Source organism: Haplochromis burtoni, unplaced genomic scaffold, assembly GCF_018398535.1.
Source record: "Haplochromis burtoni strain Fernald_Lab_line unplaced genomic scaffold, NCSU_Asbu1 Contig_258, whole genome shotgun sequence".
Lineage (NCBI taxonomy): Eukaryota > Metazoa > Chordata > Actinopteri > Cichliformes > Cichlidae > Haplochromis > Haplochromis burtoni.
The window spans coordinates 715,493-732,411 of record NW_024582619.1 but is presented as its reverse complement, the minus strand read 5'-3'; the positions used below and the strand labels follow the sequence as shown (position 1 = coordinate 732,411).

General features: G+C 40.7%; 1 protein-coding gene across 2 annotated transcripts in view; it reads left to right on the top strand.

Moving 5' to 3' along the window:
- LOC102301775 (synaptogyrin-1) overlaps positions 1 to 15,156 on the top strand; it is a 29,614-nt gene extending 14,458 nt beyond the window's left edge. Inside the window, exons 2-4 of one of the 2 annotated variants that reach the window (XM_014339124.2) lie at positions 7,982 to 8,219; positions 10,067 to 10,206; positions 12,289 to 15,156. In XM_014339124.2, coding sequence (XP_014194610.1) covers positions 7,982 to 8,219; positions 10,067 to 10,206; positions 12,289 to 12,504 — 594 coding nt within the window. In that variant the 3' untranslated portion in view covers positions 12,505 to 15,156. Of the gene's footprint in view, positions 1 to 7,981; positions 8,220 to 10,066; positions 10,207 to 10,410; positions 11,936 to 12,288 lie in introns of those variants that run through there. The other variant, XM_014339125.2, reaches the window with a different exon arrangement.
- Positions 15,157 to 16,919: the final 1,763 nt, after the last annotated feature.

The following is a 16,919-nucleotide window of genomic DNA, read 5'->3' as shown; positions in this document are numbered from 1 at the left end:
CACACACACACACACACACACACACACACACACACACACACATCTTGTAATCAGCATCGCTAAAGGGCAATTTGTGAGGGACCCTCTGATGGTCACAAGACCAGAGACAGCACGTGGGATTCTTCACAGTGCCTGCTTTCACCACATTCAGAAGCCTTGTGATCTCTCTACAGATTAAGCAGGGTGGGGTACCTTCACCTCACCCAGGCACACACACACACACACACCCAAAGAAGTCAAGTCACATATGAAACCATGTCACACTATTCACTGGTTATGGTTTCGAAGCTCTCGGGAAATGTTTAGGTGCAGTTCACATTTTTTTGTGCATTTTTTAAGGGTGTTTTTGTGGATCAAGCTCGAATCGTTACACAAGCCTCGTCGGACTTTCGCTGCAAGCAGGAGAGAAAAGCTTTGTAATTCAATCTGCCCCCTGCCATGTGATACCAAATATAATTGTGATCCTGAAGACGGTGCGTGTTTTCCTTCTTAGTGAACCAGGTCACGCCGAGTCCAATCTGTATTTCAAGGAATAGCGTTTGTGCATTCAGTGTTTGTGTCTTTGAAGCTGTAGCTGGAAAAGAAAGAAGAAAAAAAAGAGTTTGAAAGATGAACGCGAGTCCCTGGCGATGAGTTTATTTCCCAGTGCAGATTCTCCGAGCATTTCAAATCCAAAGTGTGTCACATCACTAAAAACTTGTGGCCCTGCAGGTACTTTTGTCCCTGTTACAGATACTCAGACTCCCTTCTGTATTCAAATAAAAAAGTTAGGGGCCACAGCTGTACATGTTTCATAGATTACTGTGGAATCCAGTCATGCTCGCAATGTGACAGAATTGAGTCAACAGAAGGTGAGGGGTGAACCAGAGACATTGTAATATTGCCTGTATGTTAATCAGAAGGAGGAGACATGACAGTTAAAGATTCCTGAATGGGAGGCTGGAAGGCTTCTGTTATGGAAAAAATGGTGGTGGAAGTGTAAATTCCTTCATGTGGGACAAAATCATCAAATCTTATAAGCTGTTCTGGTGACTAGTGCTTTAAAAGCATCTTCAAATCAATGTATAAAAGTCAAGTAGATTGATTTAAAAGATTCAAAAGAATCTTTATGGTTTCCTTTACTATATAATAGAGGCGATGACCCTGCAGGTAAGCATGTTAGCAACACTGCGCTTATCTCTTTAAAAGATAAAAGAAGAAGAAGAAGAGTGTGCACGTTTGTACTTCACAAATATCACCGAGGACCCAGAAGAGTAGAGTTGATGTGTCAGGCTGGGAGTTAGACCAGGCGGTGAGTCTGTGTATTTAGGGTGTAAATGATCCTCACGCTTCTCCAAACAGACACATTTTGAACAGTTACTGTGCTGGTTTTGGCGATGACACAAAGGTAAGAGAGAAACACAGAAGTGTTGTGAATCCTGCAGTTTTTGGCCTTTTTCGAAATCATCAGAAATCATTTTGGACACCACGTCTTTTATTTTTATTGCACGTGCAAATATGCCACTTTTTCTTTAGCTTTAAACCCAGCGCCACAAATCCGTTGTGTCACATGGAGATTAAATAAATGAATAAATACATGCAGCGTGTTTTTATAAGAGGAAAGAGACTGAGTGAGCAAATAAAGTTATTATTGCTCTGACAATATCCCACATTATGGGATTGGCCTTATGCCTGTGCGTTTGTGCTGCAATGCTTGTGTGTGTGCATTTTCTGACCTGAGTCGTTAAGCCAGCCCTGTGAAGCAGTGGACAAACTGTGCGTGCATTTGAGCTGTATATGCATGAGTATGTGTGTCGGAGCGTGCTCCTTTTTCCTGAAGAATGCTTGTGGGCATAGGCAGGGCCAGTAACGAGGGGAGATGGGAAAAGACGAGGGGGAGGGAGCAATGATGCAGCCGGTCTAAAAATAGCACCGCCTCCATGCCCCTTCTACCCCCGATGCTTCTCTTTGCTTATCCCCTTCACAATCCCACCATCTCCTCCTTTAGTTCTTCATCATGACAACAACAAAAACTGCAGGTAGATGAATGATGGGATTGAGGTGTTTGAGGTGCTACTGCCCTCCCCCATACATCCTTTAATCAGAAAGAGGAGTGCGTGGCATGGGCCAGAATCCAGAGTGGCATAAAGTGGACCGAGGGAGGAGCGAGGAAACAGAAAGGTTGCGCATGCTTAGTAACAAACTGTTAGAGTTTGCCATCGAGACGCAGATTTAAATGCCAGCTTTCTCTCTGTGCTGGAGCTTTAAAATGGAAATAAGAGTTTGGCTTTTGTTGCTGTGTAGAAAAAAATGAATGAGTGTTACTCTGTTTATCTTAACATAGTCTGCTGAATCACTTTTATTAATGCTTATTAGTATAAGTAATACAGCCAGGGAAGGTCAGATTGCTCATAAGCTCATCACCAGTCTGTCAAGCTAACACTGTAGGTGAAAGAGACGGTGGCCATTATTCTGGGGATTCAGGCTTTTTGTCAGAGGCAGGGAACATTTTTTTTGATACAAGCTGCTGTTGAACAAAAAATAGAAATATGCGATGAAACCATGACAGATATTTTTAATAAACCCAGGTCATTGTCCCAGACTCTGTGTCAGTCTGCTGTGCCGTCCACTTAAATGCTTATTAAACATCGAAATACAATCCTCCACGATCTGTGAAGGAATGAAAGCATTATTTAAAAACATAACTCATGAACATGTGCATGGTCATATTCATGGACATGGATTCAATTGTTTTGTCTTTTGTTATGACCCGAGTGAGACTGTTCACAGTGTTAACACCATCACAGTGCAGAGCCGCATCACTGACATGCAGAGGTGGCACAAGTATAGACATTTTGTCCTTAAGTAGAAGTACAGGTACCTGTGTCAAAAAATATTCTGGTACAAGTTGAAGTACCGATTCAACTTTTTTACTCGAGTAAAAGTGAAAAATTACCAGCTCTGTACTCTGTGGCTGGGCGTGGTCTTCTGTGGTGGGGCGTGGTCTGTGGTGCTGCTGCAGGGGAGGTGGACGCACCATCCTCAATCCCGCCTCGCCGGCTTAAAGTCTGCACTGGGTCCTGCAGTATTGGTGTTGGTGATGTGTGTGGCGGCAGCTGTAGAGCTGCAGCCGTGTGTTGGTGAAAGTGTGCAACCGTGAAGGTGTTAATAAAGTGATGCTGAAAAGCACAAGCCTGTGGTCGGGTCCGTCGCTAATGCCACATACTCAAAGCACGACAATAAAAAGTAGCTTTTTGGAGGACGTTTCTAGCAGCTATTTTTGTGCAAAGCTAACTGGACCTTGTGCTATGTTATTGTTATAATAAAATAATATTAGTAGATAGGAATACAAGTTTAATTTCAGTCTAAATTTCATTTCTAATAAAGGTACTCTTGAATCATAAGAAGAACATGAGCAGAGAAAAAGAAGCAAAATAAAAAAATTGCTTTATTTTCTGTTGCCTGCCTTGTAGAGGGTGACTTTGCCTCTAAACAGGAAAAAATGTAGGAAGGGGTTAAAGTGGGATTCAGCAGGTGGGGGAATCAGATGTAATGGCTCAACGTGAGGGAAAGAATCACAATTTCTATTGAGAGCTCCGGTAGATTTTCTTGACGTGCACGCTGTGATCAGCTGATTTGCTGCTCTTTGCAAATTTACAAAACTGATTTCAACGAGATGTCAGCAGACGTTTCACGAGTTGCCCTGGCAGATTTCCATCCTCTGACAGTATACTGCAGAGTCCTTTCACACAACCTTTAAGTAACACGGTTATTCTGTCTCAGATTGATTTGCAGCGTGTTTCACAATATGAAGAAACACAATGCCACATTCAAAAACACGAGGACTTACATGTAAGCTTTAACTTTACAGTTTATCAAATACGACTGAGCATCCTTACCTCTAAATCTAACCTCCCTTCGTCCTCTCCTGTCCGGTCTTTGAGTGGAGTTAGCGCTCCCTCTCTTTTCTCTCACTGTGAAATACGGCGGATCGTAAGCTAGCAACACAGCGTGTGTGTTTGCTGATGTTTGATGAGGTGATATAAATGTTACATTTGTAATTACCTGCCATTTATAAAAGTTACTTCCTTTATGCTCGCTGGGTAAAGGCTCTCACTGTGGTTTGCTGGAGTCCCAAAGTCTTAGGAATGGCTTTGTAACCCTTTATAGACCGACAGACGTCACTGACTTTGTTTCTCAGCCTTTCCTTTAGAAAAAGCACGAGTCATGATGTGTTGCTTTTTGCGATCTTATAGCCTGCTTGTCATTGTCAGACAGGTTTATCTTTGGGTTATCTTTTTCTATTATTAACATTTGTTTGATTATCTGAAACAAAGTAAGTAAAGTCTGACAAATATGCAGACGACTTAGAAGTGCAGTTGTTTTTATCAGTGGGACGCTATAGGTTAAAGCTTCACAACCCACAGATAAAAAATGAAGTCATTGTGACTTGATTTTAAACTTTTGTCCTCCACATAATCTAACTGATTGTATCTAAAGAGAAAAGAAATGCCAGTCTGTCAAATTTAATAGAAAGCAAGAACTCAATGTCAAATGAAATCGGGGTTTCCCAAGCGTGGACCGGACAGTAGAGAGAAGCTGAAGGGCTCAAAAGCAGATAAAGAAGGAAGGAGCTGAAGAAAAAACTGTGCCGTAATCCCACCGTGACTGGCATCCCTGTCTCCTCCTGGCCCGGTAGCTAGCCTTCATGATCAGGGCTGTCAGAGGAGGTACACTTTGCTTTGTATTCAGTCTTTGTATCACTGTCATTTATCTCACACCCAGAGACACGACAGCTGGGTAAACTGTACACACCAACCCAAGGTTCAATTCTAGCTTTTTATCTCTCTTTTTACACTGGATCACATTTAGAGATACCCTCTGAATCCATCACTCACCACAGCAAAGACCACACACAGACAAACATAAACACACTCTGCCTCTTATCCAGACAGAAAAAGCTCCCGGGAGGTTTGGTCTGAGGGTTTGTCAGCTGGATGAAGTTGTCTGATCTGCTGTTAGCAACTAAAAGTAGCATGCTACACAGTTTGTACTGCATTTGTTGCCATGAGAATATTGTTTCGTGATACTGCACTGAAGAGGAGCGAGGAGAGAGGGATTTGATGATATCTTATTAACCTGCTCCTGTTATTGACTCCATTTTGTATCCCTTTGGGTGTGCGCTCCTTGAGGCAAAGCGAGACAGACGCAGAGAGGAAAATAAGGGAAAAGACAAAGGAGAGAGGGCTCAGATGCTATCACAGTAACCTTGTCCTTTCTTTGGCTCCATTTTACCACTGTCAGGGTCCCTGCCTCGACCTTAACAGGAAGGATAAATCCTCTCCAGCATGTTCAGCTTTACAGAAGATCAGTATTACAGTGCCAGTAGCAAATACCTCCAAAATGACATTGAAATGATGTTTTGTAGTAGATGCAGTGCAGGAGCAATGAATGCTATTGTTTTGGGTTAACATTATAAGCATGTGCAGGCATGCCAAAGAAGATTATGTACAGGAAATAGTGGATGAAAGAAAATGGATGGATGGATCTCCCAAACTGCAGCTCTTGCATGATGTTCCTGGTCTGCAGTGGTCAGTATTTATCAAAAATGGTGTAAGGAAGGAACAGTGGTGAACCAGCAACAAGGTCATGGGCGGCCAAGGCTCACTGATTCACGTGGAGAGCGAAGGTTGACCTGAGCTACTATAGCTCAATAGTCTGTGTCCTCCTCTCCATTACATCTTCAAAACGGTCCAGTTTGCTGCTAATCACAACAACCAGAAAGTTTGCTTTTGTGTGTTGCTGTTGTGTTAAATTGCAGTAAAGAAATGCAGCAAAATGCCAGCTTCTCAGAAAAAAGAGGCATGTGAGCAAAACTGTTTGAAGAAGACATGAGAAATGTTTAATAAATGATAACTGCAGGATTTCTGTGACAGTATGGGCTGAAAACACCAAGCTAAAGCTATTTTTTCATTACCCAGTCAGTCCAAATATACCACCCTACTGCAGCAAGTAGGAGTTTTATGGCCTGGAAATGGCTTTTATGAAACACTCAGAAAACATGCAAACATAGAAGGCAGCACTGGAGCACAAATATAAACTAGAGATGGCACGATACCACTTTTTTATGTCCGATACCGATATCATAAATTTGGATATCTGCCGATACCGATATGAATCCGATATAGTGTTTTTTAATCAACAAAAGTGTTTTTTAATATCTTGCTGCATTTTGTATAGGTTCATACTCAAGTTTAAATAAACAACAACACTAAAGCTATTCTGTTATACCTGTATGTAAAAATACACTGCACCCAAAATATTTCATAGTTCAGCAACACTGATCAATCTAATAAACTTAAACCTGCTCCATCCTCCCTATTCTGGTATTTTAAAGAGTACTTAGCAGAAATATTAAGCAGCCTAACTAATAGGGTTCTAAAACTCCCAGCCAAAAAAAAAAATAATAGGGAACCACCCTCCACCTCATGATGCTTAATCGACGTAATCAACTTTAATTTGATGCAGTTTGGGGGAAAAAATGCACAGAAATCAATTATTTTTCAAGAATAATTAAATAGATTCAACATCTTGCTTCAACAGAACTGCAGACTGCACAGATGGTATCTTCCCAGAGGAAAAAGTAATATAGCTTACTAGGGTATATTAGACTTAACTATATACAGTAATGGACTTTGGGTGTAAGATTCAGATAATTATTTATTAAAAGTTCAACATTTTAAATGAGAATGAGAAAGAAAAGTATATCTTTGTGCCCCCTTTTCCCTGTTCATGCCCTATCAGCCCCCCTGGCTAAACTTTGCTAGATCCGCCCCTGCACAGTTACCAGCGTCAGCTATGTAGAAAAAGATCCTGGTGTAGAAAGTAATATTAAATAAATTCTAAGAACAGCTTATTAAGCTTAAATGTGCTGCTGTTGTTCAGCTGCTGGTTTCCTCTTTCTGGCGCGAAGTGGGCAATAAACAAACAAGAGAGACGGACTCGCGACAGAAAAGCCGATCAGCTGATCATTAAGCAGTTTCACGATTGAAGTAGCAGCAAGAAGAGGCAGTCGCTGCAGGTATTGGTTGTTAAGCTTAATGCGGGAATGCTTTACAAACATTCAGAGATGAACTTACACACTTGCTTTACTTCTCTCTGGGATCACTTTCTCAGAGATGAAATGCTGGTTTGGTAGCAGGCTTCAAATACACACAGCCGCTCTATCACGTGAGCACACTGCTCCGACGTGCTACGGTTATGAGCCGAGTTACGCCGTGTTGCAAGTTTTGTGAGGTGCTTTTTTTATATTTAATGGATCGGATTACATTTTTTTATTTCTCTCCGATATCCGATCCAGTGATTTACGTCAGTATCGGACCGATACTGATATGTGATATCGGATCGGTCCATCTCTAATATAAAGCAGGAAAGTCAGATTGATGGTTCTCTTGCTATTTACACTCAGTCAGCAGCATGGAAATATTATAAGGATTGACACAATCTTGGTAAAGACAAACAATGACATACGAATGGTTGGTTGTCTCTGTAAAGAACTAGTGACACTACACGGGGTGTACTACACTTCTCGCCTAGTGCTGTCTGGGATAGGCTCCAGCCTTTGGCAATGCTGTGTGGACAAGAAGTTAAGAAAAGCCATACATAATAGTGGCATCTGTTTGTGAAGTTCCCAGAAAAGTTTGACGTGTACGAAGTGGGACGCCATTTGAAAACTCGACTTTCAACTTTTGAGCAACCAGGTGGAGGCAAATGTGACGACACTCATTCCAAATGCTCAAAATATGGAAACATTGACTTCTGAATTCAGTAGCAAACCTCAAAGCTGCTTTACATATAGAAGCACTTTACAGAGCCACTATGGTACACACTCAGTTCAGATGTTCTAAAGGTGCTGACATTAAATTCTGTCTTGTAAACTCTACCACAGTCCTAAAAGTCATATCTGTTCGTGCATTTTCATCCCTTCTTCTCTCCTTTCCAGCTCTTCTCCATTGTGATCTTCGGCTGCATCGCCAATGAGGGCTACATCAACCAGGCCAAAGAAGAGGAGGAGTACTGCATCTTCAACCGCAACCAAAACGCCTGCAATTATGGGGTGTTTATGGGCTCCATGGCATTTCTTTGCTGTGTGGGCTTCCTGGCTCTGGACATCTATTTCCCTCAGATCAGCAGCGTCAAAGACCGCAAGAAAGCTGTGCTGGCTGATATTGGGTTGTCAGGTAAACACATTGTCTTTTCATACCGTATTTCTTTACAATACTTTATAGTTGTGAAGTATTTTGTTTGAGTTTGGATTTTACCTTCAGATGTGCTAAAGCCTCAGCTACACAGACTTAGAGACTGGTTTGGGGAACATGTGCAATTACATGCAAGTTGGTGAGTGGTTGCTGTCTGTCGCCGGGTGATACTGGCCGCAGAGACGGTGCTGCACCAAAAAACTTGATTGATTGGTCGGTAGCAGATTGCCAACTACTCATAAAAATCCCGCCTTACTTCTACAAGTCAAAAGGTGCAAGTTTTACTTTGAAGGTGAGCGTGCTACATTTCCAGTTTGCGCCACACTTTTTTCAGTTTCACAGTCTTGCTTGGGGAGTAGTTGGCAAGTGTTTGCAAACAAGACTTCATCTTCCATCTACAATACAGTAACTGTGGGAATCTGCTAGCAACCAAAGCAATCACAAGGGTATTTGCACCGTATACCTCTTTGCGACCAGTTTTGCATAGCAAGCGTCAGCAACCACTTGCTATCTGTTCATGGAGTCCACATTTCTTCCAAGCAACAGGTGATTGCCAATGAGTCTCTGGGTCTGTTTGTCTGGAGATCAACAAAGACTCCTACAAACAGCTTTCATAAATACCTAAATTCACTTCCCATGGATGTTCGAACCAAATAGGCCTTTTTCTGTGCAAATTATTCCAGCCGCTCGAAATATACTACCTAACGAAAACCTGTCAGCGATTTTTGTAATGTATAAAAATGCCGTGCAGTTAGGTTTTTACAACAAAAGGAGAGATGTGTGACAGGGATAATAAGTAGACAAGTACTCATCTGACACTAACAAGTCTCTGAGATGTTGTGCGTTGGCGTCCCTGACAGTGGCTTCCACTACTTCTCCACTGCACTGCTACTGCAATGAACTCAAATATAATGACAGGACAGTGAAGTGTCGGATCGGTTAATGAGGTAGTTCCTGTCACAGACAGAGTTCGCCCTCCCTGTTTTCGTCACCTACACTCTCTGACTCTCTGATTTCTCTTGCCGTATCTGTTGTAATATGAGATGGTTTCCACACTGAAGAAATAAGGGAACCTGATAATCCCTGGGCATTTCTGATTAGGCTTTATACATTGCCTCCACACTCCAGCTCTTTTAATTTCTCTCTCGTCTTCCAGTTTCCCCCAGCCAGCAGGAAAGAATCATATCTGATTTTATGAGTAAATCCTGCTGTCTGACTGCTCATCTTGCGTACCACAGGGCTCATTTTGGGGCCCATTGCTGTTCTCAGTTGATTGCCTCCACCTTTTCATTCTTATGCTGACTTAATTACCTGCTTTAGTCATCCAGCTGTGGTACCTGAGCTTTGTTTTTCTGCACTATGTGTTCGACAATTTGAGAAATATCTCTTTTTTTATGAGAGTTTTCAGTAAAACTGTTCTTGTTTTGTTAAACAAATGGCAGCAGGAACTTAGCCTAGCTAAGCTAAAAGAGTTGAAACAGGTGGGAACGTTTAGTTTGGCTTAATTACAGTTATACAACATATTCATCAACCAGTAGCTTATAGGTGAAGGTGGTGATTGGCTGAGTTTTGTCACCTTTATAAGACAGCTACCTATTCTCCCCTGCTGTTAGTGCATATTCTAACTAAACAGCCATGCAGATGTAATCTAATCAAGTAAGTACTGTAAATACTTAAGCTAGTCTTTTAACAGATGAATTCAGTTGTAAACATTGTAATTTGCTCATATTGAGTTGCAACACGAGTTCCATTCTGTTATTTTGGAGTTAAGCAAGAGGAATTTCTTAGTAATTTTACTCCGAATCTCTGTTTTTTTTTTCTTATTCCAGCATTCTGGTCCTTCATGTGGTTTGTGGGTTTCTGTTTCTTGGCCAACCAGTGGCAGGTGTCTGAGGACAACCAATTTAAGGAGAGAGGGGACGCTGCCCGAGCAGCCATAACCTTCTCCTTCTTCTCCATCTTCACTTGGGTAAGGAGCTTAATGGCCTGATGCGGTGCTGTAACCAAAGACGGGACTGACAACCTTAAACCTTGAATCTTATTTGGCTTTTATCCTCAGCTTGCTTATATAGCCAGGGAGCTATATAAATGTGTCTCCCTTCATCTTTTTTTTTAGTACTGCTTACTGTTTCTGACATGTGAACTCATGACTCTATAAATATTGTTCCAACAGGGGGCCCAGGCTCTCTTCTCTATGGAGAAGTTAAAGAATGTGTCATTTGAAGAGGAATACACCAAGCTGTTCCCTCCTCAGCCTCATCAGTCTTTTGTTTGACTTTATCTTCTCTCTTTGTTGCCCTAACCATCTGCAGCAGGTCCTACACGCTCCTCTTTCTTTACTGACACTGCACTTGATTTGGGCGCCCTCTTACAGCAAATACTGCCGTTGCTGACACAGAGACATAAAAGCAGACTTACTAATCCAAACACCTCCAAACACCCACATTAACAAGCAGGCTGACCTTATCATTCATCAGCGCAAGACACTCAACAGCTAAATTTACACGTGCAGCTCTAAATATCTCAGGTGTGAAATCAGAGCTTTTTCTGTTGGAATTTCATGAAAGACTCATTTTATTTAAGAAGAAAAGCTTCACCAAATTTATTTTTTAATTTTTTTGTTGAAACAGATGTTACAGTCAGCGTCTGCAACACCAAACCTGGAGCCCTGAGCAATTGCTGTCTCAGTTTTTAGGACTGGACACCGTTTTTTCACGTCCTTAATTGTAATGAGTTTTTATAAAATTATTAATTGCTTACACCCCCACCCCCTAATTTTCAGTTCCTCACTTAAATGAATAATTTGATATATACTTACTCACAATCTAGAGCACATTGCAGTGTTGAGATGGTTATTTTCAGATATACTATTACACAGATATGTTGCACTCAAAATCCTCGATTGAAATCAATGGGAGAATTCGACAGCACTCAGACGTTGGTGGAAGTGTAACTTATAGGGGATGTTTTAAGCCTTTTCTGTTGTGTAAGATCTGATTGCTGACTCTATGTACTGCTGACAAGTGAAATGAAAGCTAATTTAGCTAATGCTTAGTAACACCAAACTTGTTTCAAGATGACCGACTTTGTTTATGTGCTGGACAGTTTCTCCAGTAGAAGGACTTCAGGCTCAATCAATCAAGCAGAGAAATGTTAAAGAGCTTTCTGTTGGAAGATGTTAAGTTCAGATGGAGCGAGAACTGTTTCGCCTCGTTTACAGTGAGAACACAAGCTAAGCTGAGTCGTCTCGCTACAGACTCCAGCATATTTAACACATTTTATAGGGGTGTCAGTTTCCTCTGTGTTTGCACACACAGACTCCCTCTTTCACTTTCATTTTATTAAATTTAGATGGTAGAGGTGTGTTAGAGCTTCAATTTTAGTCATTTAACATTTAATATTCATTGTCTTTTATGGCTAAGTTTTATTATGCGGGTGCTAATAAAATGTTCTATATTCATATTTACAAAAAAGTCTGAAATATTCAGGGTTCAGTCCATGTAACTCAGACTGCAATGAGTGCAAATTTCCTCTAAGTATGTGCTGTGGAACATTTTCTTTTGGACAGTTAGCTGGCCTGATGCGCTGTCATGTATCGACTTATAAAATCAAAAAAGGTTCAAAAGTTCTGCAGCTATTCAAGTGTCTGCAACATCTGAGCAGTCGATAATAAAGAAAATCTCCTCGTGTAACTTGAATCATTTTAACTTTCTCTGTGTTGCTCTGTTTTACCTCTGGCTTGTCCCACGATTTCCTTTCTGAATTATCAACACAAGGGGAACTCGTGCTCTTCTTCTAGAGCTACACAATGTACGAGCAGCGTTTTTTGTGCTGCTGCTTGAGGAAGTAATTCACTGTGACTGATTCACTAAAGCTGTCTAATAATGTTGTCAAGCTTTCCAGCCAACTAACCACTGTGTCCTCCTGTCTTTTGTTGTCTGACCCCTCCCTTCCTCACACTAACATCGTCACGTCTCTGTTTCATCATCTGTCTTCAATCGCCTCCTATTCATCTCCTCGTCCTTTTCCATTTACGATCCTCATCGCCAAGGCGGGCCAGTCTTTCCTGGCCTTCCAGAGATACAAGCTAGGGGCCGACTCGGCCCTCTTCTCCCAGGACTACACAGACCCCAGCCAGGATGCAGCCGGAGCCCCTTACACCTCATTCGGTGGGGATGACCTGGAGAGCCCGGGAGGAGGAGGAGGCCAGACCAACAGTGACGGGGCCTTCGATGGATCCGGAGGCTACCAGCGTCAAGAATACTGAGATGTTAGGAGACATTTATGTATGCTGATGAAGTTGTCCAAGGTTTCTACTTCAAAATAATATTTGTGCTGTTTTGTGTTACACAAGAAACACTGAATCCATTACTTGGTGTATTGGGCAGATCTTTTATCACATCCTAGATCCAACAACCTCAAGTTTTGAGTTGCAAATTTATTGCTACAATTTACTGTTTTTATTGTTACGCGCAGGGGTTAAAGTGGGATCTGGCAGGTGAGGAAACCTGAAGATCGGATGTAGCGGTGCAGCATGGGGAGAAAAGATTTACTTTGAAATAATTCACATAAAATCCTTGTTTGGTTTTTGAGTTCCAGCAGATTTTTCTTTGTGTTCATGCTGTGACTCGATATTCACTGTTATTCACAAGATGTAAGCAGCTGCATGTACGGCTGATTTCACCTAGACAGTAAAAAGTTAGTATAAAAAGATCGGATTCTATGAGTAAGTGTGCACCACGCAATCACCTTAAATGTAAATTGATGTCTGCTACACCTGATGTAAGCTAACACCACAACACCACAGCCTATAACAGTCTAACACAGTGCATCATTGTAAGCTCTATCACAGAACTGCAAACTAACTACACTAACCTGCAGTCTTTGACTGTCTAAAATGAGTATACTTCAATTAGTTTGACAACACGTGTAGATTTTAAAACTCTGAAACCAATTTTATTACAGCTTTAAATTTCATCTCAGAGATGAAATTCTCTCTGGGAAGTACACTAAGTTGCTCCATTTATTCTCCTCGTCTTTAGTGCGAGGAAGATGCGGAAGTACCACGACCACAACTTTACATCTGCACCATGAACACATCACAGGGATGAGAAGGAAAAGGGGACGTGTTAATGTGTAAAAGCTCTGTGGTGTGTTGTTATTTTCTTACTACTGAGCAAGTGTCTCCAGGCCATCACTGGAAGTAACACCAGGCTGAAGCATAAGAAGAATGACTCATTCCACAATCATTTATTATTTATTAACTCAAGGTACCAGAAAATTGTTAAGACCCACTTTAACCCCTGGTTATGTGCACAAAATAATGTGCCTGTGACAATAAATAATGTAAAGAAAACATATTATTAAAGGTCAGTACAACAAAAAAAGAGCGTACTTTTAAAAAGAACAGGGAGAGATTATGACATTTTACATTTAAGACTTACACCAACGATCAGCTCAGTTGACTTTGTGATCTTAACAACAGCTTCTGCATTTAGGTGGTGATTTTTATCCCACGTGACAAACACTGTAGTAATCAGAAGAAGTTAATGTCATCAATTCTGGCAAGTTTATCTGTCTTTTTGTCAAAAAAAAAACCTCCACAAAGAAATCTTGGGCATCCCCCAGATTTTGGATGCATAGGTAACAGGTGGTGATCTCAGGAAGGTGCAGTTAGGTAGACAAACATCAGTGGGTTCACTTCATCCTTGGGAAGGAGCTACAGAGTGCAAACACGCCAGGTTTTACTGGAGGTGTTAATTCGGGGTTTGGGGGCAGGGGGTGGATTAGAAACTATCGGCAGGTCACCCTGTAGCTGATCAATGCTTGTGACCACACTGCCTTCAACTTGTGAGGTCTTCAGTCGGTCAGCAAAATAAGTGCGATAGCTAAAACGCTCCCAAACAGACACGCACGCACAGGTTCACAGCCTATCGATGCTGCGAACACAAGTTTTTGCTGACAGAACTCGTCGATGGGCCATTACAGGATATCAGCATAAATAAACAAGCAGCAGTGGCGTATCAGGCAACTCATCCCCTCCCCTGTATAATGAGACTGTTTGTATTGAAATTTGTCCTTTTTTTCTTTTTTCCTTGAAATGTTTTTATGTTTCCCTGTGAAGCTTTTTCTGTCCTCAATTGTTGCCTTAGTGCTGACTGCCAAGCAGAATCCATCACGCAGGAACACAAGCCTCCACAACACACTGATGCCCTCTTTCAAAGTCTTAATGTACAGCAAAACGAATTTGGTCCTGTTTTGTCCTTGAGCACGTCAAACCACTTTACAAAAGCAAGCGTTTGTCATCAGTATAGAGCGTTCCTTATCAGCAGGTCTGCGGAAAACTTGTGTGTGTTTTCCGCTCGTTGTCAACAAATCTGCAGGCATCCTCAATATTTATGAACATGCATCGCTCCATTTTTTGTGCTCCATTTTTCTCCAGTGTATCTGTCTGTATAAACATATGTAAATCTATAATTGAGTATATAACAGTGTTTGAAAAAGATTCTGCTTTATTTTAGGGCATTAAGTTAGTTCTATATTTAAAAAAGACAAAAGAAAGAAAGCTCTGTGGTCTGTTGAGTGTTATTGTGATAAGATATATGGTGAGGTTATCCATGCCTCATCCTTTGTGTTGCTCTCGAGGTAAGGAGAAGTTTTTATTTTGGGGATAACAATATTAAATATTAAAATATGCATACATATATATGGCTACGGAAAATGTGACCAAATTATCAAAGTATATATGCACATATATACTTTATGCTGTACATCTGTGTAGACGTAGAAATGTGTGATGTTCCTCTGTGAAATGAAGCAAATTAAGATTAAAGAAAAAACAATTGTGTACAAATGTATGTTTCTGATGTGGTTTTAACCAATAAAAATAAAGAAAATACTGAACAAAAATGCAAGATGAGATGAGAATCTCTGGTGTTGGATTTTTGGATTACAGTACTGTGCAAACTTTATGAGCCAACCCTCAGAATTAAAATACATTGGCAGTGTGTGTGTGGTTGTTTTTGTGCTGAAGAATTTATCCTTTCCCAATCAGACGCTTTCCCGATGCTATTGCATCTGGCTCAAGCTCTAATAGTACTTCTCTGAGTTCATAATTTTAGCAATTTTGACAAGATCCCCACAGCTCTGGTTGAAATGCTGCCCCCCCCCCAAAAAGGACAGAGCGTCCACTGGGTTTTACAGGTGGCTGTAGACACTCACTGTGATACCTGTTGGCACTGATTTACAGTCCAATCGTTTTTTTCTTTTCTCTTCCCTTCCTTAAAAATGGCTTCTTGTCAGCCACCCGTTCACTCAAACAGTTTCTGATGAGGTTTCGTTGAACAGCAGATGGATCAACGAAATGACTTACAGATCTTATTCATCTCGTGTAGATATTTTTTAGGCCTGCCACTTCACATCTTGTCCTCCTCTTATCCAGTGTCCTCACATTTTCTGAGGGCACACTAAACATATTGCTGGGATATGCCAGCAACAGGTCTTTGCAAATTATTTTACATGTTTTATTTCTATCATTCACGGGCTAAGTGGCTTAACAATGACACGAAACAAAAACATTCCTGTGAAAATAGTCGTGCACAAAGACTGGACGGAAAATGAGGTTTAAAAAAATAAATAAATAAATCACTCAATGGCAAAAGAAATATTTTGAAAGACTGTCAGAAAGCATGGAGAACTATTGCTGAAGACCACTTGATGTGGGGGTGGCTCAAGATTTAACTTCTAAATGTTGTATCTCTCTTAGACCTTTATAGAGAATGCTGAAAAACATCAACTTTTCACCTGGGGTGAGCTTACTTATGCAGGAAACGTTTATCCATTTATTTTTCAAAGCTGTAAATGGTCACAAGCAGGCTGGTTCGTCCACTATTTATAAGACACAGCTCCCCCTGCTGGCAGGAGTTTTACCCGCGAGTTCAACTGCAAGACAGCTTTTAATTTAATGCAGTTATTCAGCTTTTTTTTTTCTTTAAACTTGCTCTTTCTTTTGTTTTAGTTCACACTGTTAATGTACTTTTATAATAGTTAATTCGAGAAGATTAAAGCTGCTAAGCGCATGTGTGGCTAATTTTATAATATGGAAAAATAGATAGTCCAAGCACAAAATACTAAATTAAGAATGTGTGCTACTTTTTTGGAAAGGCGATTGAATATATAGAAGTTTAGTATGGTAGTTTAAGAAATTACAATCACAATAAACATAAAAAGTGTAAAGCAAAAAGTGGTAGGTAGAGGTAGTTTATGGTAAACACATGGTGGCGGTATTGTCAAAGAAATCCGGTTCAGCAAAAAAGCAGAAGTCGGGAGTTTTTCTTCCTTTCTTTTTGTCGTTTTATTATTTATTTAAACAGTTTTTTTTCAGTTTATTATTATTTACTTATCTTTTCCACTTTATAAATGAGGCAAATCAAAAATGTATTATGGAAATACAAAGCACGCTTAGAAAGAGATTTTAAAAAAGCCCAAACAAACAAACGAGCTTGACGTTATATGGTGCCTTCAAATACCATCAGAATTGCTGAAGCAATTTAGTATACGAGTGTAAATCTTACTGTCTCCGATATCCTTCAAAGGGCGCAGCCCCTGAATTTGGATCATGGCTCACAGACTTGCATGTGGAAGAATTAGGAAAGACGGGTATAAGAAAGCAAGACGTGTATG